The 23,370-nt window shown below is 41.8% G+C and overlaps 1 protein-coding gene across 19 annotated transcripts; it reads left to right on the forward strand.

The window, feature by feature from the left end:
* Window positions 1-1,826: 1,826 nt before the first annotated feature.
* On the forward strand, window positions 1,827-23,181 carry LOC139371251 (PHD finger protein 20-like). Of its 19 annotated transcripts, none has more exons than XM_071111491.1 (18): window positions 1,827-1,966; window positions 2,910-3,042; window positions 4,792-4,895; window positions 5,127-5,298; window positions 5,474-5,558; window positions 5,653-5,729; window positions 10,045-10,660; window positions 10,925-10,975; window positions 11,076-11,345; window positions 11,444-11,644; window positions 12,135-12,233; window positions 13,439-13,594; window positions 17,763-17,944; window positions 18,194-18,293; window positions 18,966-19,161; window positions 19,252-19,723; window positions 19,866-20,052; window positions 20,737-23,181. In XM_071111491.1, exons 2-18 carry the CDS (start codon window positions 3,013-3,015, stop codon window positions 20,877-20,879), a joined length of 3,141 nt encoding a protein of 1,046 aa, XP_070967592.1. In that variant the 5' UTR covers window positions 1,827-1,966; window positions 2,910-3,012; the 3' UTR covers window positions 20,880-23,181. The 19 variants fall into 19 exon arrangements, with proteins under 19 accessions (XP_070967592.1, XP_070967604.1, XP_070967591.1 ...); XM_071111490.1 differs by having other exon boundaries at window positions 1,830-1,966; window positions 5,127-5,307; XM_071111488.1 differs by having other exon boundaries at window positions 1,834-1,966; window positions 4,795-4,895; window positions 11,444-11,662.
* The last annotated feature ends 189 nt before the right edge of the window (window positions 23,182-23,370 follow it).

The following is a 23,370-nucleotide window of genomic DNA, read 5'->3' on the forward strand; positions in this document are numbered from 1 at the left end:
TGGGTAACCAGCCCTGGACTCTTCGCTGACCACTCCAGAACAGTCCAGCATCTCATTCCTCAGTGCTTTTTTATGTGTGTTTGGGGTCGTTGTCCAGATGGAAGACTGACAACCTTCAATGCAGACACTGGGTTGAACATTGGATTTAAAAACACCTGATCATCTGCTAATTTCATGATGCCTTGCACACATCCAAGGCCCCCAGTACCAGAGGCAGCAAATAAACCCCACAGCATGAATTAAACCTCCCCCATCTTTGATTGTAGCGGTGGTTCTAGAAGAAACACTGGACTACTCTGGAGTGGCCAGTGAAGAGTCCAGATCTGAACCACAACCATAACCTATGGTGAGACCGGAAAACAGCAGTTGGAGGGAACCCCTAAAACGTTGAAGAATTAGAACAGTTTGCTGCTGAAGGATGAGCTGAATTACCAGTAGAAAGGTCAAACTAAAATTAGCATTTGTTGGCCAAAACTTGTGCAACGAAGTACTAACACAAGTACTAACACAGTTCACAAAAATGTAATTGGTTCTGCAATGATGAAAATCCCATAAGGTGTGGAGAACAAATGTGTTTTCAATTTCAATTTATTTTAGAAGGAATAAAGAATTATTTAAGAAAAATGCAAGGGTGCCAATATATTGGGCCGCAACTGTATACAGTATAAACACTGCATGGCCAAAAGTATGTGGACACTTGCTCATTGAACATCTCATTCCAAAATCAAGGCCTTTAATATGGGCCTTCCCCAAACTGTTGACACAAAGTTGTCGACAATGTCATTGTATGCTGTAGCGTTAGTGATGTCCCTTCACTGGAACTAAGGGGCCTAGCCCGAACCATGAAAAACAGCCACGGACCATTATTCCTCCTCGATCAAACTTTACAACTGGCACTATGCATTGGGGGAGGGAGCGTTCTCCTGGCATCCGCCAAACTCAGATTCGTCCGTCGGACTGCCAGATGGTGAAGCGTGATTCATAACTCCAGAGAACGCGTTTCCACTGCTCCAGAGTCCAATGGCGGCGAGCTTCAGTCGACGCTCCAGCCGACACTTGGCATTATACATGGTGATCTTAGGCTTGGGTGGGGCTGCTCGGCCATGGAAACCCATTTCATGAAGCTCCCAATTAACAGTTATTGTGCTTACATCGATTCCAGAGGCAATCAAGGAAAGACGATTTTTAAGTGCTAGGCGCTTCAGCACTCAACGGTCCCGTTCTGTGAGCTTGTGTGGCCTACCACTTTGCGGCTGAGCTGTTGTTGCTCCCAGATGTTTCCACTTCACAACAACAGCATTTACAGTTGACTGGGCAGCTCTAGCAGGGCAGACATTTGACAACCTACTTGTTGGAACGGTGGCATCCTATGACGGTGCCACGTTGAAAGTCACTCAGCGCTTCAGTACAGGCCATTCTACTGTCAATGTTTGTCTATGGAGATTGCATGGCTGTGTGCTCGATTTTATACACCTGTCAGCAACGAGTGTGGCTGAAATAGCTGAATCCACTCATTTGAATGGGTGTCCACATACTTTTTACCATGTCGTGTATATATGTAGAGTTGGGCAATGCGGTTTCTGCATTATGATGCATTTACATGACACTTGAATATGGCAGCCATGTTAGCTCCCTATTAACATCCCATGGGGAATATTGAATCAATAGTTTTAAACTGAATGTCTAGAATTAGAACAACATTCAAAATTATAGAAGTTGGCCTATTATTTATGTATATATGGCTCTGGCACAAGTAGCCTCTGCCATGCACCCCTGTGATGCGAGAACAGAAGGTCCTTTTAATAATGGCACATGCGTAGTTGCGTGCCATTCGCCGGTAGTGAGACTCGAGTGCATCGGGAAGAAAATTTTACTGCGTGCACTGGAATCAGACGTGGAGGCACCACACGAAAATATTTTATCGCTCATTGCACATCACCATCGGAAAGAATACTCAGAAATCAAGGTAACATTTGATGCAACATTTTAGTCTTAGCGACATAATAGCCAAAAGTTTTATGCATCAATAACACAAAAGATTGTGAATGCTGCTTGTGCTTCCTGAGTTCTAAACAAATAACTTTAAAATACTTGTAATGTAGACGTATTTTGCCTTTTGGATATCTTATACTGTTTGGAGTAAGGTTGACTTGTAATTGTTTTTCTGGAGGGTTCGGCAGCTTCAAGGAAGTAAAAAATGCTATATTTCCATGCAGTATTTAGTACCGTAAGAAAAGTGTGGCCTACAGAGGCCCCGCGATTCCCTTAAGAATGACAATCTGAATGGCCTGTAAGATTTCTAAAGCCCGCCCCTATCAGACACTTTAACCAATTAGCTTTGTTGAAATTACTGACGAACTACAGTGTAATATAATGAACACTCCCACACCTTACAGAATATCTGACAATAAGCTTTCAGAAACTATAGTCAACAAAGCGAGTTTTGCAGTCGTGAATTGTGTAAAATCCTACACATTTTATTTGAGCCTCACTTTTGAGTGGATGCTAGGTGATTGCTTAAACGCAGAACGCGCAGACGGCTTTCCCCCCAAAAATTGGGATAAAAAACATGGCATAGCAGGACAGGATTAGGCTATATTTCGATATTTTTTGTGCCAGGCTTCTGTTCTCAGGCTACATAGTACATTTAAAGCCAAGGACTATTAGTAGGCCTTTAGTTGAGGGTCCAAATTGAAGGTTATTTTCACCCTTTATCAGGCGTAGTATATTAAACAACAGATGTGTATTGCGCGCCATTTGCTTCATTTGATTGTGGTTGCTTCCGTGCGTCTTGAGCGACACGGTCAGTCCAACAAATAATAATGCCCTATTCATTCACAAGTGTTTTTTCGGAATAGGTGTGTTTATTGAACTGGCCTATCTGCATAACTAGCTTAATCTAATTTCAGAGACCATTGCTATTGTCTCAATACGTGGAATGTTCGCCTGACCAGAACACGTGGTTTGCCAAGTAGCGTGAAGATATCCGGCTACTAGCTAGGTTGCATTGATATGGAATATGCTCAAAGTCTCTCCCCGAAGGTGAGTTTTGCGGTGAGTTTGGCCTCCCCAAAGTAGGCTAATGTATTGCATAGATATGTTTAGAATGGTGTGTTTCCCAGTGATTTGAAGGTGATTGTGTTTGACTGGGATAGAGAGGATACAATGTATCCAGGGCCCGAGACAACAATGTAACGCTAAGCAATGGACCAGACAATGGATGGACCGTTTGAGTAGCAATGCATATTTTATTTGAGCAAATTTCACAATCAAAATGAAAATTTTAGTAAATTACCAAAATTATGATGAATCGTTATACTTTGATCACCCCGATTGAACAAAAAAATAGGGAAACAGAATAGACTGTCGGAATTTCATAGCGTGCTGCCCACGTCTTCGAAAGCTCTCTGGCTCTTGACCTCATTTATTATGCTACTGGCTGCAGAAAGATGCTCAATACGCGGATTAGACAGTTCATGTACAAATCGATGGTCTTTCATAAGGGTTGCTTGCAAAGCTTCAAAGAGGAAGGTTTGTGTGCTGGTTTGCCCTGGAGGACCGGTTTCTATTCACCTCAATTTAGGTAGCATCCTTTGTGAAGCAAGCAGGTGGCCATAGGTTGAGATCTGAGGTAGGCAGGAGGCATATAGGGGTTTCTTTGCTAAGTGTTTTTTGGATAAACATTAGAGTATGATAAATGATGGATCATATATATTTGATATCGTAAAGGGTTCATAAAACCCTTTAGGAATATGCTTCAGAAATCATGCAAACTGAATATCAAGCTATATGAAGGGTGTCAATGGTTATGCCATCTTTGGAAGAGCACCAGATGTAAGGGGATTTTACATCACATTTTATGTAGTATGACTTTGCTAATAGAGTTTGTAGTGCTTATGATAATGACTACTTTATGCATGCTCTAATGCCTGAACGTTTTTCTTTCTCACTGAGTTCCGTAGACTACAATGTCCACTTATCTTTGGATGAAACAAACCAAGATATATATATATATATTTTATAATATCATTGTTGAGAACTAGAAGTCACCAAAATATAATCTAGACAGTCAAGTGTTTTTGGCACGGCAGGATTACTGATATTACTGATAGGATTACTGATAATGTTCGATCACAAGAACACAAATAGCCATGGCAAAAAGTATAGAATTGCAGGAAATTGGAAAACGGCACATTTTTCTCTCTGCTGACAACTCTGGACTGATTTAAGCCGCGCCCACAACCCCCATGCCTGGTGGAATCCCCTTGTGTTGTCCTGAGTGGCTCAGTCGGTAGAGCATGGTGCTTATAATGCCAAGGGTCCTGGGTTTGACTACCGCTGTTGGCCACGTATGTATGTATGTGTGTGTGTGTGTTTTTGCTTCACTTTGGAGAAAAGCGTCTGACGAATGGCATATTATTGTTTGTGTATTTATGTAATAATTCCCTTCTCTCTCAGCCATATATTCAAGCGTCATCCAATTTTCTCTCCTCTCTTGATGGCAGTCCCCTCAAAATGACTAAGGCCCTTAGAACCGTTGTTTGCTTTCATGTTCCACTAATGTGATTCGTTATGTAACAAGTAGACTCTGATCAAAAGAAATTAAGAAAACTGACAAAATTCTCCACTGATTATGGTATCGGTCCTATCTAAGCCAGTTCGCTCTAAGCCAGTCCCTAGCAACTCTGGTTATTTTTTGTGTGACCTTGTGTAGGAACCGCACCATTGGCAATTTAGGTACTGGAATTGTGAGTTTTCTGGTGTTTAACCAGGTAGAACTTTGCCTGTCAGCAGGAGGTGGATGTGGACACAATGAGCAAGACAACCCCTAACAGAAGAGGAATAACCTTTGAGGTGGGAGCAACGCTGGAGGCCAGAGACGCCCTCAAAAACTGGTGAGTCATGCTTCAGTTCCTCTCTCACTCTTTGTCAGTAAATTGTCTTTCTCTACCTGCAATCTCTCTTTGTTGCTTTCCTCAGCTCCTTTTCAGTCTCTTTCTCTCACTGTCTGCTATTCTCTGTTATCCTAGCCTTTCTTATTACCTGTACACCAATGATCTCTTGTCTTCAGTTGAGTTCCTTTGGTCCCATCTCAATCACCCCTCTCGTATACACCCTGCTTCTAGGTATCCGGCCAACATAGAGAAGATTGACTATGATGACGAGAAGGTCCTGATCCACTACCGTCAGTGGAGCCACCGCTATGATGAGTGGTTTGACTGGACCAGCCCCTACCTGAGACCTGTAGAGAGGATCCAGCTGAGACGACAGGGACTGCTGGACGACTGTCCTATCCCTGTAAGAGATGTACTCTATTTACTTACTTATTCTCCCTATTATATCCCTACTGGTTGCTCTATTTAGCTGTACCTGGCCTTCTGTTTGCTCCGCCTACTTCTATTTGATTTAATTTGCTCAGGCTGATACTGGATCCATGTTTGACAGTGACACTTCATTTCATCTGTCTGTCCAGGGATTTCATGTGAATGACAAGGTCCTCGCCAGTTGGTCTGATTGCCGCTTCTACCCTGCCAAGGTCTTGGCAGTGAATAAAGATGGTGAGTGGTTTGGAAGTACTCGTATGCATATTGAAGAGATTTATGGATTCTGTTCAGCATTAACCTGATCCATCTGACCTCCATTTGCCCTCAGCATCTTACACCGTGAAGTTTTATGATGGCGTCGTCCAGACGGTAAAGGGGATCCACGTGAAACCTTTTGTAAGAGAGGTAAGCTCTTTGTTTCCTTCTCTCATCAGGGACTGTCAATAGTAGTTTTTATCTGTTCAAAGGGCATACACTACCAGTCAAAAGTTTGGAACACCTACTCATTCAAGGGTTTTTCTTTCTTTTTACTATTTTCTACATTGTAGAATAATAGTGAAGACATCTAAACTATGAAATAACACATGGAATCATGTAGTAACCAAAGTGTTAATTAAACAAATGAAAATATATTTTAGATTCTTCAAAGTAGCTACTAGAGGTCGACCGATTTTTGGAGGACCAACAAAAGCCGATACCAATTAATCAGCCGATTTAAAAAAAATAATAAAAATAAAAAAATATATATATTTTTTTTTTAAACATTTTTTAAAAATTATTTATTTATTTGTAATAATGACAATTACAACAATACTGAATTAACACTTTTAACTTAATATAATACATCAATAAAAATCAATTTCGCCTCAAATAAATAATGAAACATGTTCAATTTGGTTTAAATAATGCAAAAACAAAGTGTTGAAGTAAAAGTGCAATATGTGCCATGTAAAAAAGCTAACGTTTGAGTTCCTTGCTCAGAATATTAGAACATATGAAAGCTGGTGGTTCCTTTTAACATGAGACTTCAATATTCCAAGGTAAGAGGTTTTAAGTTGTAGTTAATATAGTATTTATAGGACTATTTATCTCTATACCATTTGTATTTCATATACCTTTGACTATTGGATGTTCTTATAGGCACTTTAGTTTTGCCAGTGTAACAGTATAGCTTCCGTCCCTCTCCTCGCCCCTGCCTGGGCTCGAACCAGGAACACATCCACAACAGCCACACTCGAAGCAGCGCTGCCCATCGCTCCACAAAAGCCGCGGCCCTTGCAGAGCAAGGGGAATAACTACTCCCAAGTCTCAGAGCGAGTGACGTTTGAAACACTATTAGCGCGCACCCCGCTAACTAGCTATCCATTTCACATCGGTTACACCAGCCATTAGGCTGATAGGCTTAAAGTCATAAACAGCGCTGTGCTTGCGAAGAGCTGCTGGCAAAATGCACGAAAGTGCTGTTTGAATGAATGCTTACGAGCCTGCTGCTGCCTACCATCGCTCAGTCAGACTGCTCTATCAAATATCATATCAGACTTAATTATAACATAATAACACACAGAAATACGAGTCTTTCATTAATATGGTCGAATCCGGAAACTATCATTTCGAAAACGAAACGTTTATTATTTCAGTGAAATACGGAACCATTCGGTATTTTATCTAACAGGTGGCATCCCTAAGTCTAAATATTCTTGTTACATTGTACAACCTTCAATGTTCTGTCATAATTATGTAAAATTCTGACAAATTAGTTCGCAATGAGCCAGGCTTCCCAAACTGTTGCATATACACTGACTCTGCATGCAATGAATGCAAGAGAAGTGACACAATTTCACCTGCTTAATATTGCCTGCTAACCTGGATTTCTTTTAGCTAAATATGCAGGTTTAAAAATATATATTTCTGTGTATTGATTTTAAGAAAGACATTGGTGTTTATGGTTAGGTACAGTCGTGCAACGATTGTGCTTTTTTCGCTAATGCGCTTTTGTTAAATCATACCCCAGCGTTGCATCGATTATATGCAACGCAGGACATGCTAGATAAACTAGTAATATCATCAAACATGTGTTGTTAACTAGTGATTATGATTGTTTTTTATAAGATAAGTTTAATGCTAGCTAGCAACTTACCTTGGCTTCTACTGCATTTGCGTAACAGGCTGTCTCCTCGTGGAGTGCAATGAGAGGCAGGTGGTTAGAGCGTTGGACTAGTTAACCATACGGCAAGATTGAATCCCAGAGCTGACAAGGTGAAAATCTGTCGTTCTGCCCCTGAACAAGGCAGTAAACCCACCGTTCCTAGACCGTCACTGAAAATAAGAATGTGTTCTTAACCGACTTGCCTAGTTAAATAAAAGTGTAAAAAAAAATATATATATATATATCTCGGCATATCGGCATCCAAAAATACAGATTTCCGATTTTTATGAAAACTTGAAATCGGCCATTCCGATTTAATCGGTCGACCTCTAGGAGCTACCCTTTTTCTTTAATGACAGCTTTGTGTTCTCTCAAACAGTAGTCACCTGGAATGCTTTTCCAATATTCTTGAAGGAGTTCCCACATGCTGAGCACTTGTTGGCTGCTTGTCCTTCACTGTGGTCCAACTCATCTCAAACCATCTCATTTGGGTTGAGGTCATCTGATGCAGCACTCCATCACTCTCCTTGTTAGTCAAATAGCCCTTTCACAGCCTGGATGAGTTTTGGGTCATTGCCCTGTTGAAAAACAAATGATAGTCCCATTAAGCGCAGTTCATTGCTGATTTATGAGGCTGGTAACTCTAATGAACTTATTTTCTGCAGCAGAGGTAACTCTGGGTCTTTCTTTCCTGTGGTGGTCCTCATAAGCGCTAGTTTCATCATAGCGCTTGATGGTTTTTGCAACTGCACTTGAAGAAACCTTCAAAGTTCTTGACATTTTCCACATTGACTGACCATGTCTTCAAGTAATGATGGACTGTTGTTTCTCTTTGCATATTTGAGCTGTTCTTGCCATAATATGAACTTGGTCTTTTACCACACACGGCTATCTTCTGTATACCAACTCTACCTTGTCACAACACAACTGATTGGCTCAAACGCATTAAGAAGGAAAGAAATTCCACAAATTAACTTTTAACTTCTTATGGCTGCAGAGGCAGTATTGAGTAGCTTGGATGAAAGGTGCCCAGAGTAAACGGCCTGCTGCTCAGTCCCAGTTGCTAATATATGCATATTATTAGTAGTATTGGGTAGAAAACACTCTGAAGTTTCTAAAGCTGTTTGAATTATGTCTGTGAGTATAACAGAACTCATATGGCAGGCATAAACCTGAGCAGAAATCCAAACAGGAAGTGGGAAATTTGAGGTTGGTCGATTTTCAACCCAGCCCCTATTGAATACACTGTGGGATATTGGTTGTGTTGCACTTCCTAAGGCTTCCAATAGTTGTCAACCGTCTTTAGAAACTTGTTTGAGGATTCTACTGTGAAGTGGGACCGAATGAGAGAGGAATGAGTCAGGTCTGCCATGAGCTGACCATGCGCGTTCACATGAGAGGGATCTCTGTTCCATCGCACTTCTGAAGACAATGGAATTCTCCGGTTGGAACATTATTTACGTTTTATGTTAACATCCTAAAGATTGATTCCATACATTGTTTGACATGTTTCTACGGACAGGTACGGAACTTTTTGACATTTCGTTTGCAACTAGGGAACGCGCTTCATGACTTTGGATTTGTTTACCAAACATGCTATCAAAAGTAGCTCTTTGGACATAAATGATGTACATTATCGAACTAAATCAAACATTTAATGTGGAACTGGGATTTCTGGGAGTGCATTCTGATGATCATCTAAGGTAAGGGAATATTTATAATGCTATTTATGAATAATGTTGACTACCCGATATGGCGGATATCTTTTTGGCTGCTTTGTTGTCTGAAAGCCAATGTATACTGAGATTTTTTTTACATATAAATATGCACTTTATCGAACAAAACATATATGTATTGTGTAACATGAAGTCCTATGAGTGTCATCTGATGACGATCATCAAAGGTTAGTGATTAATTTTATGTCTTTGTGCTTTTTGTGACTCCTCTCTTTGGCTGGATGGCTGAATTTTTCTGTGACTTGGTGGTGACCTAACATCATCATTTGTGGTGCTTTCGCTGTAAAGCCTATTTGAAGTCGGACACTTTGGTGGGATTAACAACAAGATTACCTTTAAAGATACATGTATGTTTGAGGAATTTTAATTGAGATTTCTGTAGTTTGAATTTGGCTCTCTGCACTTTCACTGGCTGTTGTCGATCCCGGTAACGGGATTGCAGCCCTAAGAAGTTTTAACAAGGCACACCTGTTAATTGAAATGCATTCTAGGTGACTGACTACCTCATGAAACTGGTTGAGAGAATGCCAAGAGTTTGAAGCTGTCATCAATTTAAAGGGTGGCTACTTTGAAAAATCTCAAATATAAAATGTATTTTGATTTGTTTAACACTTTTTTTTTGTTTCTGCATGATTCCATGTGTTCTTTCATAGTTTTGATGTCTTCGCTATTATTCTGCAATGTGGAAAAATAAATAAATAACCCTTGAACAACTTTTGACTGGTGCTGTATATCTGTTGATATTGTGTTGGCTTGCCATGCAGAGGATCATGTTTCTTTGGGTTGTACTTTACCTAATTTTCCAAAATGTTTTCATCCCCCCTCTTTGTGGAAATAGAGAGGAGGAGGAAAGGCTCGGTCCACTGAGAGGAACGGCGTGAAGAAGCCCCAGAATGGCAGAGACCGGAGGCCTCAGGAATATGGCCCAAAAAATAAAATAACAAGACGCAGTACCTCTGACCAGGAGGGGGACAGTGACACAGAGGATGGTGACAATAATGATGAAGATGAATGGCATGAGAGGGAGGTGGAGGAGAAGACAAAGAGGAAGGATAGTGAGGGGGATGTCACCAAAGAGACACCATCCATAGTTAAGCAGGAGGAGGATACAGAGCAACATGCAGGACAGAACAACCTCGGGGATCACGTGGCAGCCACTGTGGGCCCGACTGAAGTAAAAATGGAAGAAGACGGAGGACAGAGTGAGGAGAAGCCTACTCATTTAAATGAAGGGATAAAGAAAGAAGAGGTGGAAATGAAAACTGAGTACACAGTCCTGAGCTCACCTAATGAAACTAAGCCATCCACTGAGTCACCCAATCAGATGTCAACACAGACCGGGCCAGTGTCTGTCCCATTACCCTCAGCTATGTCCACCATTGACCGAGTGGAGCAGATGTCAGAAAGCCAACCGGATAGCGCCAAACCTGCACCATTGGCCCTCCCAGTGAAACGTAAGACCACATAACTCTTCAGAAAATCACGATCCAAAAGGCTTCCTTCTATTTCCAATTAACGTAGCTGTCAGTGCACTGTACCTTTTATTTAGAGGTTCTGTCCATTTTAGAGGTTTCTTTTCTCACAAGTCGTCAAAATACTATAAAAAGTTTGAAAATATATTTATGAGAATGTAATTGTTTTAATGTGTGTTGAATGTTGTCAGTCAGTGACAGTTTGTTGTCAGTCAGTTTATATTGTCTCTGTGTCTTTATTTCCAGCGATAAGGAAGCAGGGTTTCCACAACCCCAACCGATTTAGCAGAGAGCCATGTGAGTTCTCGCCCAGCACTCTGTTACATCAGTTTACATGCGTATCTCTCCACTCCTAGCTGTTTGTCCATCCTCTTACATGTCTCCATTGTGTTTTCAGTGTACAGAGTGATCAAAAACCAGCCTCCCCCAGTCCTGTCCATCAACTTGGACCACAACCCATTTAAATGCAGCGCTGTAGGCTGCACCAAGTCGTTCCGCAAGGCCAAACTGCTTCACTACCACATGAAATACTACCATGGAGAGGAGCAGCAGCTAGAGGACGATCTAAGCCCCACCAGGAGCGCCCAGACACGGGCCTCAGAGAAGCACCCCTCCCCTACCTCTCTGGAAAGTCCTAAGAGGAGACGCACCATCTCCGCCTCAATGCGTAAGTATCAAAAAAGGGACTTAGCTACATGATAGATTCACCCAAAGAGGAAATCAGTTTTATCCATAATATTAATATTGTGTTTCCATGCCCGACAGACTCCAATGTGCACAGTCCTACTAGAACTCCCCCATCTCCACGTAGTGAGGCCAAGACAATGAACAGACGCACATCAGCTCCACCTGCTGTCAACACCCAGCGCCAGCAGCAGAGGGCTCTACTGAGGGAGAAGAGCAAAGAGAACCAACTGGACAGAAATGGCCAGAGACCAGTGGAGACGGAGACTACTGAGAGCAGTGGTATGGACATATGTCTGTGTAAGATGTGGAACGACAACGAGAAGGCTTCTGAAAAATCCTCTCAACTATATAAAAAATTTTCGTCCGCTGTTAATAGTCCCAATTTAACTTTTTTTTTTTTTTAAATTTAAAGTTCTCATGATATTGACTTTCAATAAGCAAAGTGTCACTTGCCACATCATGATGAGAAAGGCATTATATGATGCAAAATCGTGATGTGGCAAGTGTGACAGTTTGCTTCTTAAATCTTAAACATTTTGGGACTCTTATCAACAGTGGACTAATTAAAGAAAATACTCAAAGATAGTTTGAGTGGATTTCTTTCCTTTAAATAGGCCATTAGCTATGAGCAAATGTGTAGTTATCTTTGCTGATTTGCTGACACAACAGGATTATTGTGTAATGGTGCATGCTCCAGTGTTTGTAATGGCGGAACACGCCTTCAGTGTCTAGAGCACTCCTAACTCTTGGTTCCCCCGTGTCACTCCAGCAGTGGTGAAAGAACGAGATCGGCTGAAGGATAAGAAACAGAGGGAGTTCCTTCGTATTAATCTGAAGAAGAAGAAGAAGAAAAAGAAGGCCAAGTGTGGTAAGGAGACCCTAGTCGTCTTACTGTTCTGCATGGGGCTCCTGTCCTATAGCTTTAGCGCCGCTGCATGTGCACCGCTTCATTCAGGCCATGGGAAGACCCCTGATATATTACCTTCACACCTCTTGGTAGGTGTTTTATTTCTTTAAAAATATATATATATCCTTATTTTAGCAGGTAAGTTAACTGAACACATTCTCATTTATAGCAATGACTTGGAGAATAGTTACAGGGGAATGAATGAGCCAATTGGAAGCTAGGTATGGTATGACTGCCAGATTGGGAATTTAGCCAGGACACCGGGGTTAACACCCCTACTTTTAATAAGAGGCATGGGATCTTTAGTGACCATTGAAAGATGGCACTCTACACAGGGGAAAGTCCCCAATCATTGCCCTGGGGCATTGGTATATGTTTTTTTTTACACTAGAGAAAGAGTGCCTCCTACTGGCCCTCCAACACCACTTCCAGCAGAATCTGGTCTCCCATCCAGGGAGCGACCAGGATAACCCTGCTTCGCTTCAGAGGCAAACCAGCAGTGTGGTAGGGGTTGGAGTAGCACTACAACTGCTGTGTCCTCACTACTGACCTATGTCACTTCATCAGTCAAATAGCCGCTGATCATTTTGTTTGAATCAGACGTCTTGTGCTTTTACCCCTTTTCCTCTGACTGATGATTTGCACATATTTTGCTCATGTTTGGTTCATATAATAACACAGGCCTTTATTCTGGTTTTATTAACCATCTGACTCATCTGTTTGAACTCTACTGCTAGGCACAAGCTACTGTGATGCCACTTTTGTAACCAAGTTTGAACCACTATTGGTCTATTGACCTAGTTTAAATTCACTCTGGATCTGTGGATGACACTTGTTATAACACACATACAGTATTAAGAGGATGGTTTATTCACTGTGTACATTCACACACAATTAGACTTTATTTGGACTGTTTTGGCCAGTTCAGCTCTCAGAAACACTCATGTAAAGGGGTTTTGTGGACACAAGTTTACTGTTTGTTGTCTTTGTTGTAATGACATTCTCACACCCATAATAGTATCTTCAGCTGGAAACACACAGTTTGGTTTCATATATTGTCTGTTTGACCCCCCCCCGAAAAGATTAGCTCTTGTTTGTCCTCATCAGCATTTCCAAAGTTGACATATTTTGTTCTACGTCTGCTTCCCCCTCCCCTTTATTAACAGAGTACACAGGTAGTGAGGAGAATATTGACATCTCAATATTCGCTCTTCAGTCCAAATTGAATTTGCCACTCAAATTCCCCCTCTCACACAATCACAAGCCTGAGTCCTACCACTTCAGGCCCGGATACAACCAGTCAGAGCAGATGCACGTGGATGGTGGGTATTATTGTGTGTCTGAGTGTGTGCGTCACTCTCTACCCTTTGCCATTATTCTTTGCCTGGTTTCAGTCCATAAGTAATTTGTTCAAACCGTCTACCTGTGTATCTTTTCCATTCCGTATCAAACTGATCTTGCTAATCATTTTCCACACTTTCAAACAAAGTAGTCCTGTTGTCACAGTTGAGGACTGATTCTATAGTTTATTGATTGAATCTGGGGCCTTTTCTTTGCTGCTATGGCTTGCTTTATTCTCATCAGTTTGTTATATGTTCGACTCACAGTGCTATGCATAAGGGATATACTGTATGTTATAGAGGTCGACCGATTATGATTTTTCAACGCCGATACCGATTTATTGGAGGACCAAAAAAGCTGATACCAATTAATCGGACTATTAAAAAAATATATATATATGTGTATATACAGTGCCTTGCGAAAGTATTCGGCCCCCTTGAACTTTGCGACCTTTTGCCACATTTCAGGCTTCAAACATAAAGATATAAAACTGTATTTGTTTGTGAAGAATCAACAACAAGTGTGGGACACAATCATGAAGTGGAACGACATTTATTGGATATTTCAAACTTTTTTAACAAATCAAAAACTGAAAAATTGGGCGTGCAAAATTATTCAGCCCCTTTACTTTCAGTGCAGCAAACTCTCTCCAGAAGTTCAGTGAGGATCTCTGAATGATCCAATGTTGACCTAAATGACTAATGATGATAAATACAATCCATCTGTGTGTAATCAAGTCTCCGTATAAATGCACCTGCACTGTGATAGACTCAGAGGTCCGTTAAAAGCGCAAAGAGCATCATGAAGAACAAGGAACACACCAGGCAGGTCCGAGATACTGTTGTGAAGAAGTTTAAAGCCGGATTTGGATACAAAAAGATTTCCCAAGCTTTAAACATCCCAAGGAGCACTGTGCAAGCGATAATATTGAAATGGAAGGAGTATCAGACCACTGCAAATCTACCAAGACCTGGCCGTCCCTCTAAACTTTCAGCTCATACAAGGAGAAGACTGATCAGAGATGCAGCCAAGAGGCCCATGATCACTCTGGATGAACTGCAGAGATCTACAGCTGAGGTGGGAGACTCTGTCCATAGGACAACAATCAGTCGTATATTGCACAAATCTGGCCTTTATGGAAGAGTGGCAAGAAGAAAGCCATTTCTTAAAGATATCCATTAAAAGTGTCGTTTAAAGTTTGCCACAAGCCACCTGGGAGACACACCAAACATGTGGAAGAAGGTGCTCTGGTCAGATGAAACCAAAATTGAACTTTTTGGCAACGATGCAAAACGTTATGTTTGGCGTAAAAGCAACACAGCTCATCACCCTGAACACACCATCCCCACTGTCAAACATGGTTGTGGCAGCATCATGGTTTGGGCCTGCTTTTCTTCAGCAGGGACAGGGAAGATGGTTAAAATTGATGGGAAGATGGATGGAGCCAAATACAGGACCATTCTGGAAAAAAACCTGATGGAGTCTGCAAAAGACCTGAGACTGGGACGGAGATTTGTCTTCCAACAAGACAATGATCCAAAACATAAAGCAAAATCTACAATGGAATGGTTCAAAAATAAACATATCCAAGTGTTAGAATGGCCAAGTCAAAGTCCAGACCTGAATCCAATCGAGAATCTGTGGAAAGAACTGAAAACTGCTGTTCAGAAATGCTCTCCATCCAACCTCACTGAGCTCGAGCTGTTTTGCAAGGAGGAATGGGAAAAAATTTCAGTCTCTCGATGTGCAAAACTGATAGACATACCCCAAGCGACTTACAGCTGTAATCGCAGCAAAAGGTGGCGCTACAAAGTATTAACTTAAGGGGGCTGAATAATTTTGCACGCCCAATTTTTCAGTTTTTGATTTGTTAAAAAGTTTGAAATATCCAATAAATGTCGTTCCACTTCATGATTGTGTCCCTCTTGTTGTTGATTCTTCACAAAAAAATACAGTTTTATATCTTTATGTTTGAAGCCTGAAATGTGGCAAAAGGTCGCAAAGTTCAAGGGGGCCGAATACTTTCGCAAGGCACTGTATGTATGTATATGTATAAAAATCAAATATTTTATTTGTAATGATGACAATTACAACAATACTGAATGAACACTTATTTTAACTTAATATAATACATCAATAAGATCAATTTAGCCTCAAATAAAATGAAACATGTTCAATTTGGTTTAAATAATGCAAAAACAAAATGTTGAAGACGAAAGTAAAAGTGCAATGTGCTATGTAAGAAAGCTAACATTTAAGTTCCTTGCTCAGAACATATGAAAGCTATTGGTTCCTTTTAAGGATTCTTCAATATTCCCAGGTAAGAAGTTTTAGGTTGTAGTTATTATAGGAATTATAGGACAATTTCGCTCTATACGATTTGTATTTCATATTCCTTTTGACTATTGGATGTTCTTATAGGCACTTTAGTATTGCCAGTGTAACAGTATAGCTTCCGTCCCTCTCCTCGCTCCTCCCTGAGCTCGAACCAGGAACACAAACAGCCACCCTAGAAGCATCGTTACCCATGCAGAGCAAGGGGAACAACCACTCCAAATCTCAGAGCGAGTGACATTTGGAACGCTATTAGCGCGCACCCCGCTTACTAGCTAGCCATTTCACATCGGTTACACAGCCTAATCTCGGGAGTTGATAGATTTGAAGTCATAAACAGCACAATGCTTGAAGCTCAGCGAGGAGCTGCTGGCAAAACGCACAAAAGTGCTGTTTGAATGAATGCTTACGAGCCTGCTGCTGCCTACCACCACTCAGTCAGACTGCTCTATCAAATCATAGACTTAGTTATAACACACAGAAATACGAGCCGTAGGTCATTATGGTTGAACCCGGAAACTATCATCTCAAAAACAAGACGTTTATTCTTTCAGTGAAATACGGAACCGTTCCATATTTTACCTAAGGGGTGGCATCCATTAGTTTAAATATTCCTGTTACATTGCACAACCTTCAATGTTATGTCATAATTACGTAAAATTCTGGCAAATTAGGCGGCCCCAAACTGTTACATATACACTGACTCTGCGTGCAATGAACGCAAGAGAAGTGACACAATTTCACCTGGTTAATATTGCCTGCTAACTTGGATTTCTTTTAGCTAAATATGCAGGTTTAAAATATATACTTCTGTGTATTGATTTTAAGAAAGACATTGATGTTTATGGTTAGGTACATTCGTGCAACGATTGTGCTTTTTTCGCAAATGCGCTTTTGTTAAATCATCCCCCGTTTGGCGAAGTTGGCTGTCATTGTTAGGAAGAAATAGTCTTCACAGAGTTTGCAACGAGCCAGGTTAGCAGGCAATATTAACTAAATATGCAGGTTTAAAAATATATACTTGTGTTTTAAGTAAGGCATTGATGTTTATGGTTAGGTACACATTGGAGCAAGACGGTCCTTTTTCACGAATACACACCGCATCGATTACATGCAACGCAGGACACGCTAGATAACTTCACATGGTTGATGATATTACTAGTTTAACTAGTGATTATGATGGATTTTTATAAGATAAGTTTAATGCTAGCAAGCAACTTATCTTGGCTTCTTACTGCATTCGCGTAACAGACAGTCTCCTCGTGGAGTGCAATGTAATCAGGTAGTTAGAGCGTTGGACTAGTTAACTGTAAGGTTGCAAGATTGAATCCCCGAGCTGACAAGGTCAGCCGTTCTGCCCCTGAACGAAGCAGTTAACCCACCGTTTCTAGGCCTTCATTGTAAATAAGAATGTGTTCTTAACTGACTTGCCTAGTTAAGTAAAGATATTAAATAAAGGTGTCCAAGAAACGATTTCCGATTTATGAGAACTTGATATCGGCCCTAATTAATCGGCCATTCCAATTAATCGGTCAACCTCTAGTATGTTACAATGCTGTAGATAAAATGAGCTATAGTTTCCTCCTATATTTCTACCATGGAGAACCCCCTCTGCTTGTGTTGCAATAATCTCTTGATCAAACATATCAGTTACATCCAGATGACATTATCTCCTGAGGACTCACATTGGCAAATATACTGAAACCAGCTCATGGAGGAAATCCCGACGTTACAATGTTACTAATGGAAACTAGGGTCACTGACCAGGGTTGTCTTTATTAGTTAACCCTTTCCATCCCTTGATTTCTCCTCTAGATGAGGATAGCATCAGTGATTGGTCCACTGACAGTTGTGAGTGGAGTGATGACGAGCTGGGGGCGGAGCTGGACAATGCAACAACTCCCCTAAGTCTGGGCTCTGTTGCCTTGGAGACAGGCAGTCAGGAGGTTGTGCGTTGCGTCTGTGAGGCAGAAGAGGAAAACGACTTCATGATACAGGTGAGCTGCTTGGGGCTTTACCTGACTCTAGCCCTGATCTGCCTCCAATACACATAATTGAGTCTGAAATAAATAGTTGGTGGCAATCCACTAGTCTCTCAATCATTTAAATCAATCACATTTGTCAAACCGCACCAAACTCAAGGTCGAGCCCAACTCAGTTTCTCTAAAAGCAAGCTCAGGCCAACAGTTAGCAGGAGGGAGGAAAACTCAGTTTGATAGTGTTGCTCCCTGGCCTTGTCTCTCCAGTGTGAGGAGTGTCTATGCTGGCAGCATGGCACCTGCATGGGCCTCCTGGAGGAGAACGTCCCGGACAAATACGCCTGCTACGTCTGCAGAGACCCACCAGGTGAGAGCCAGCAACACACAACTTGGCTTAATAGAAACTCCATCTCAGGTTTCTCTATGGGGTTACTTGGGGAAGGGAAAGGAGAGGTTAACACAAGACAAGCCAGTACATTTAACTGTGGTTTTTGGGTCTGTGTCTTATTGTAATAAGAATTTCCAGGTGAACATAAAGGAGAGCAGTCCTTGGTAAGTTCAATCAAAAATCAATCCGGTTTATTACAAATTGCAACAGGGAGACACCTTCAGCCCAGAAGCAGAGACAATGTCTAACTAGCCTTCTGGATAGAGGACCTTTTTACTCTAATCAGGTGGCACCAAGTATTTTCCAAACACCAGCTCGAGAGGTTTGTAGGAAGTCGAACAAAAGGCAATGACTGCCAGCTGCTACAGAATCATTGTTTTATGTCATCAATAGAATAATAATCAGTGTCCTCTTTCGTATCTTCAGTAGCTCTGACGATCAACAGATATGAGGACATTTTGTAATGTTCAGTATCAATTCTAGTGACCACCATCCTACACACGAGTGTGACAAATAGAACACTAGAAATCGTGTGTGTTACAGAAAGGGGAAAATATATAAATATGCTAAACATTGTTAATCACTCTAATATGAACTTTTCACCTTACATTTTCCCATCACACTTATGATATCACGTAACCTCTGTTCCAGGTCAGAGGCAAAGCCTGCGCTACCGGTATGACCGTGATTGGCTGAGCAGTGGTCACATGTATGGTCTGTCCTTCCTGGATGAGAACTACTCCCACCAGAATGCCAAGAAGATTGCAGCAACACACCAGCTACTAGGAGACGTACAGCGTGTGGTGGAGGTGCTCAATGGCCTCCAGCTCAAAATGAGCGTCCTACAGTAAGTAGTGTTGAATGGAAAAACTCATATGAATCAATATCTATCCTTACAAAATGTTTGGAGTCTGATTGCCCTTGTGTTCCCCTGTAGGACCCAGACCCACCCAGACCTGCAGTTGTGGTGCCAGCCCTGGAAGAGAGCAGAGAGGCCCTGGAGGAGAGGTGGCTCGGGGACGGGCACCGACGCAGCACCCTCTCCTGCGCTAACAGACGAGGGTTCCGAGAAGGACCACAAGAGTCTCGCCCGTGGTGGCGCAGAAGCTCTGATGTCAGCCGCCATGGAGAAGCTTAGCCGAGCCTCCTCTTCCTCCTCCTCGTCTTCCTCCTCGCCCTATCAGTCGTTCCAGGACTCGTACATAATGAGTGAGCATTGCTACCAGAAGCCGCGGGCATACTACCCAGCAGTGGAGCAGAGGCTGGTGGTGGAGACCACACGGAGGGGATCTGAGCTGGAGGACAGCCTAAGAAGCACTGAGGACCTGCTGGAGAGAGAGCAGCGCTATGGAGGCATGCTGGAGACAGCCAGGCCCAAAGCCCCCACACATCTGAACACTCACACCAAGGTCAGTTCTGTTTCAGCCTTCAGACATTCTTCTTCAACATCTCTACCCGTCTGTCTATATTGTACCATCTATCCATCCATACATCCCGCATACACTATAGAGTGGTAGATACTCTAAAAAGTCCTCTTTCCCATATGTCCAGGGTTCAGATGTTGGTCGGTGGGGCCAGGCCGAGGTGAAGCGAGAGGAGGGTGTTGGCTGCGGTGGGGGAGGGGACGTGGACGGCAGTGGCCAGCAGCACCAGTGGCAGATCAACCTGCTGGATCACATAGATGCTGTCCAGGACGAGGTCACACACAGGATGGACTTCATCGAGAGGGAGCTGGATGGTGAGATGACAACAGCCCCTCTGTTTTCTGTTTATTAGCAAGGAAAGCATTTTAATGCCACAATTATCGTATATGTAGAGTGAATAAGAGTTTCATGCAAAACAAGTCAAATAAAGACAGGAGTTTTCTTTCTTGTCCATCACAATTGTAGCTACAATCAATTAACCTATTTCTTATTGCCACATGGGTGCAGTGAAATGTTGTTTTACAGGGTAAGCCATAGTAAGGCACCCCTGGAACAAATTTGGGTTAGGTGCCTTGCTTAAGGGCAGGCACATCGACAGATTTTTCACCTTGTCAGCTCGGGTATTCAAATCCGCAACCTTTCGATTACTGGCCCAATGCTCTTAACTGCTAGGCTACCTGCTGCCCTAATAATCAAATCAAATTGTATTAGTCACATGCGCCTAATACAACAGGTACAACAAACCTTGTAGTGAAATGCTTACTTACGAGGCTCTAACCGACAGTGCAGTTTCAAAAAATACAGATGAGAAAAGTAACAAGTAGATAAAGAGGAGCAGTAAAAAATAACAATATATACTGGGGTGTGCTGGTACAGAATCCATGTGCGGGGGGCACTGGTTAGTTGAGGTAGTCGGAGAGACTCATAATAATAATCTCTCCGCTATGTATTGTGAACTAAACATCAGTGATTGACAATGTTCCATCTCTCCTCTTCAGTGTTGGAGAGCTGGCTGGACTACACAGGAGAGCTGGAGCCCCCAGAGCCCCTGGCCCGGCTGCCTCAGCTCAAACACCGCATGAAGCTGCTGCTTACAGAGCTGGCCAAGGTGCAGCAGATCGCTCTGTGCTGCTCCACATGAGGGCGCAAGTGAGCAGTGTGACATCCATGTTCACAGCACTCAGAGAGACAATGAGGGGATTTGATTAATGCCCCGGGCCGGCCCTGTGTGAACCATGTCAGCATTGTTTGCATTAGTTTTGGAACTGGGCTGCCTCCCGGACGTGAGCCAGGTGCCCCGTTTTGGCCGTCCACAAAGTCTGCTCCAAACTAAAGTGACGTAGGTTAAGCATGTGGAGTAATGAGTAGGGTTCTGTTTTCACATGCAAAAGTGATTGCTTTTGAGAAGGCTTTATCTGCCTTCCCAATGAAAACACATTATTCTTTTCCATAAAATATGTTTCGGAATGATGCACCGCTGGGCACACACTGGTTGATTCAATGTTTCCATGTCATTTCAATGAAATGACGTTGAACCAATGTGGAATAGATGTTGATTTGGCATCTGTGCCCAGTGGGAGGCTGCCTTGTTGACAACATGACCGAGTGGCGCAGATCACTGTTCAATTTGAGAAGGGCGCTCCTCCATCACGGCTTTTACCCGTCACAGGCCATAGCCCGGTGCACTTAATTGAACTCCCTCATTGCAGTTGAGAGCAGCACTAACTGGTCTATCTATGGCATTGGGGGGTTGGACTGAGGAGAATTTACCAGATAATTTAATGCAAATGCACTTATTTTCATTATGCTGTAGACTGGTGGGCGCATCTCACGGCATGGGGTTGAATGCTTGAGGATGTCAGTTGGTCTTCCTCTTTAAGACCTCATGTCTGTACAGGGAAAACTCCACAGAATGGAAGTGTACTGTATCATAGTCAAAGATACAGATGGTAATGGATGGAGTAAATATAAGAGAACCAACAGGGACAGTTTATGGTAGTATGGGTTTGTTGGTGCAAACCTGCATCATATTAATGCCTTGGTCTGAGGTTCAGTTTGAAGCTTGCTGTCAAGTACTTACCAAATTGTTGCGCTGCAATGTGTATTCAAAGACTTCACCTGAACTTCTGATAGGCACACTTTTAATCTTCATAATGTCAACTTTCAGTAACTGACTGAACTCTTTCCTTGGAGCCATGTTCAGCAAACTTTTTTCCTTTCTGTAAAGTACTTAGTATTTGATTATCTCCCATTGCATAATTGTTAAGCTTATGTTGGTTGAACATGTGGACTGTTTTACGGAGCATAGCCGTAATATTAGGGCTGGGACGATACCAGTATTTCAATACTCATTTAGTGCCGTGGCAAGGAAACATAACACTGTGGATTTAACTTACTTAGGAAAACAGCCATAATGTTAGAAACAAACATCATTCTGTTGTCATCGAGTCACATTTTATTTATATTTCAAGCTATAGCACACTATTTTACATTAGGCAGGTTTTTAAAGGATAAACAAGTTTAGTCAGTTTTGTTTTCATTTTTGCCATGGGAAATGTTTTGCGATACCGGTATTGTCACAGGCCTACTTCATAAGATTTTAAATAGGGAGTGAAAATACAAACTATATATTCTTATATAATGGCACTGTAGGTAGATAAGTACTGTCTTTCTGATTTTACGCAGTGAATTATATTGCTACAGCTTATACAATTAGTGTCTGTATTATAGACACTGGAGGGACAGTGTCACACATTTTGACAAGTGACATTTGTGGATTGAAAGTATATATATATATATATATATATATATATATATATTAGTTGAAATGTTTGGTTTCTTTCCATTCGCATTGTTTTCTTGTGGATATCCTCTATCCTATTCACTCTTGTCTCGATGTCTTTGGTTGAATCCCTGCCCGACTACATTGCAGCTGTATGCCAGATCTTTGAAAGCATGTATAGATAGGTATTTAACATTTTTAGTTAGCCACATCAAATGATCTCGCAATCAGGTGCCTGATTCCACAGTCGATGACTTATCACAATACCATTGGTTGATGCAATGCAACACCTGCCCATCTAGTTGGGTAGGAACTCGACCTTCAACTTTGCTTCACTGTAGCCTTTGACCTTTGGCTTGCTGCAAATAATTGTGGAGATGTCTGCTATGACCTCAGCATTATGTGCTCTGTTCTCAGTGAAAGACTTGACGGACCTATACATTTCTCTTGTATTCTTTCACCTGTACTGTTTATTTGCAATATTTTGTGTAAATGCATCTGAATGTTATTTTCTTGGGTTGAATTTGTATTGATTAGTTATTTTTAAACAGTCCTCCAAAAATAACCTTGCCCTACTCGTGTCAGCCAGGTTAAGAACCAAACGAGATGTTGAAAGAAGTGCAACAGATGCTGGTACATAAATAAACTACTATCCCTCCCATTGATATGAATACTGTTGATCTGTCTGAGGATAAAGAAGCACATGGTTTTGAACATCAATTGTGCTCTCTTGGCCACACATTTTACAACACAATTCAGCCCCCCCCCCCCCCCAATATATAATAATAATTAATGTCGGTTGTCTCCATGGCATGAGCACTTTCAGTAAACAGTCCTACTGAGCCCTACA

Source organism: Oncorhynchus clarkii, chromosome 17 (assembly GCF_045791955.1).
Source record: "Oncorhynchus clarkii lewisi isolate Uvic-CL-2024 chromosome 17, UVic_Ocla_1.0, whole genome shotgun sequence".
Taxonomy (NCBI): domain Eukaryota; kingdom Metazoa; phylum Chordata; class Actinopteri; order Salmoniformes; family Salmonidae; genus Oncorhynchus; species Oncorhynchus clarkii.

Coding starts and splice junctions, on each gene's coding strand:
- LOC139371251 (XM_071111483.1), top strand. CDS start 3,013: ATGGAATATGCTCAAAGTCTCTCCCCGAAG. Junction 10,976..11,075: donor CCGATTTAGCAGAGAGCCAT/GTGAGTTCTCGC, acceptor TTGTGTTTTCAG/TGTACAGAGTGATCAAAAAC. Junction 19,162..19,251: donor CTCAAAATGAGCGTCCTACA/GTAAGTAGTGTT, acceptor GTTCCCCTGTAG/GACCCAGACCCACCCAGACC.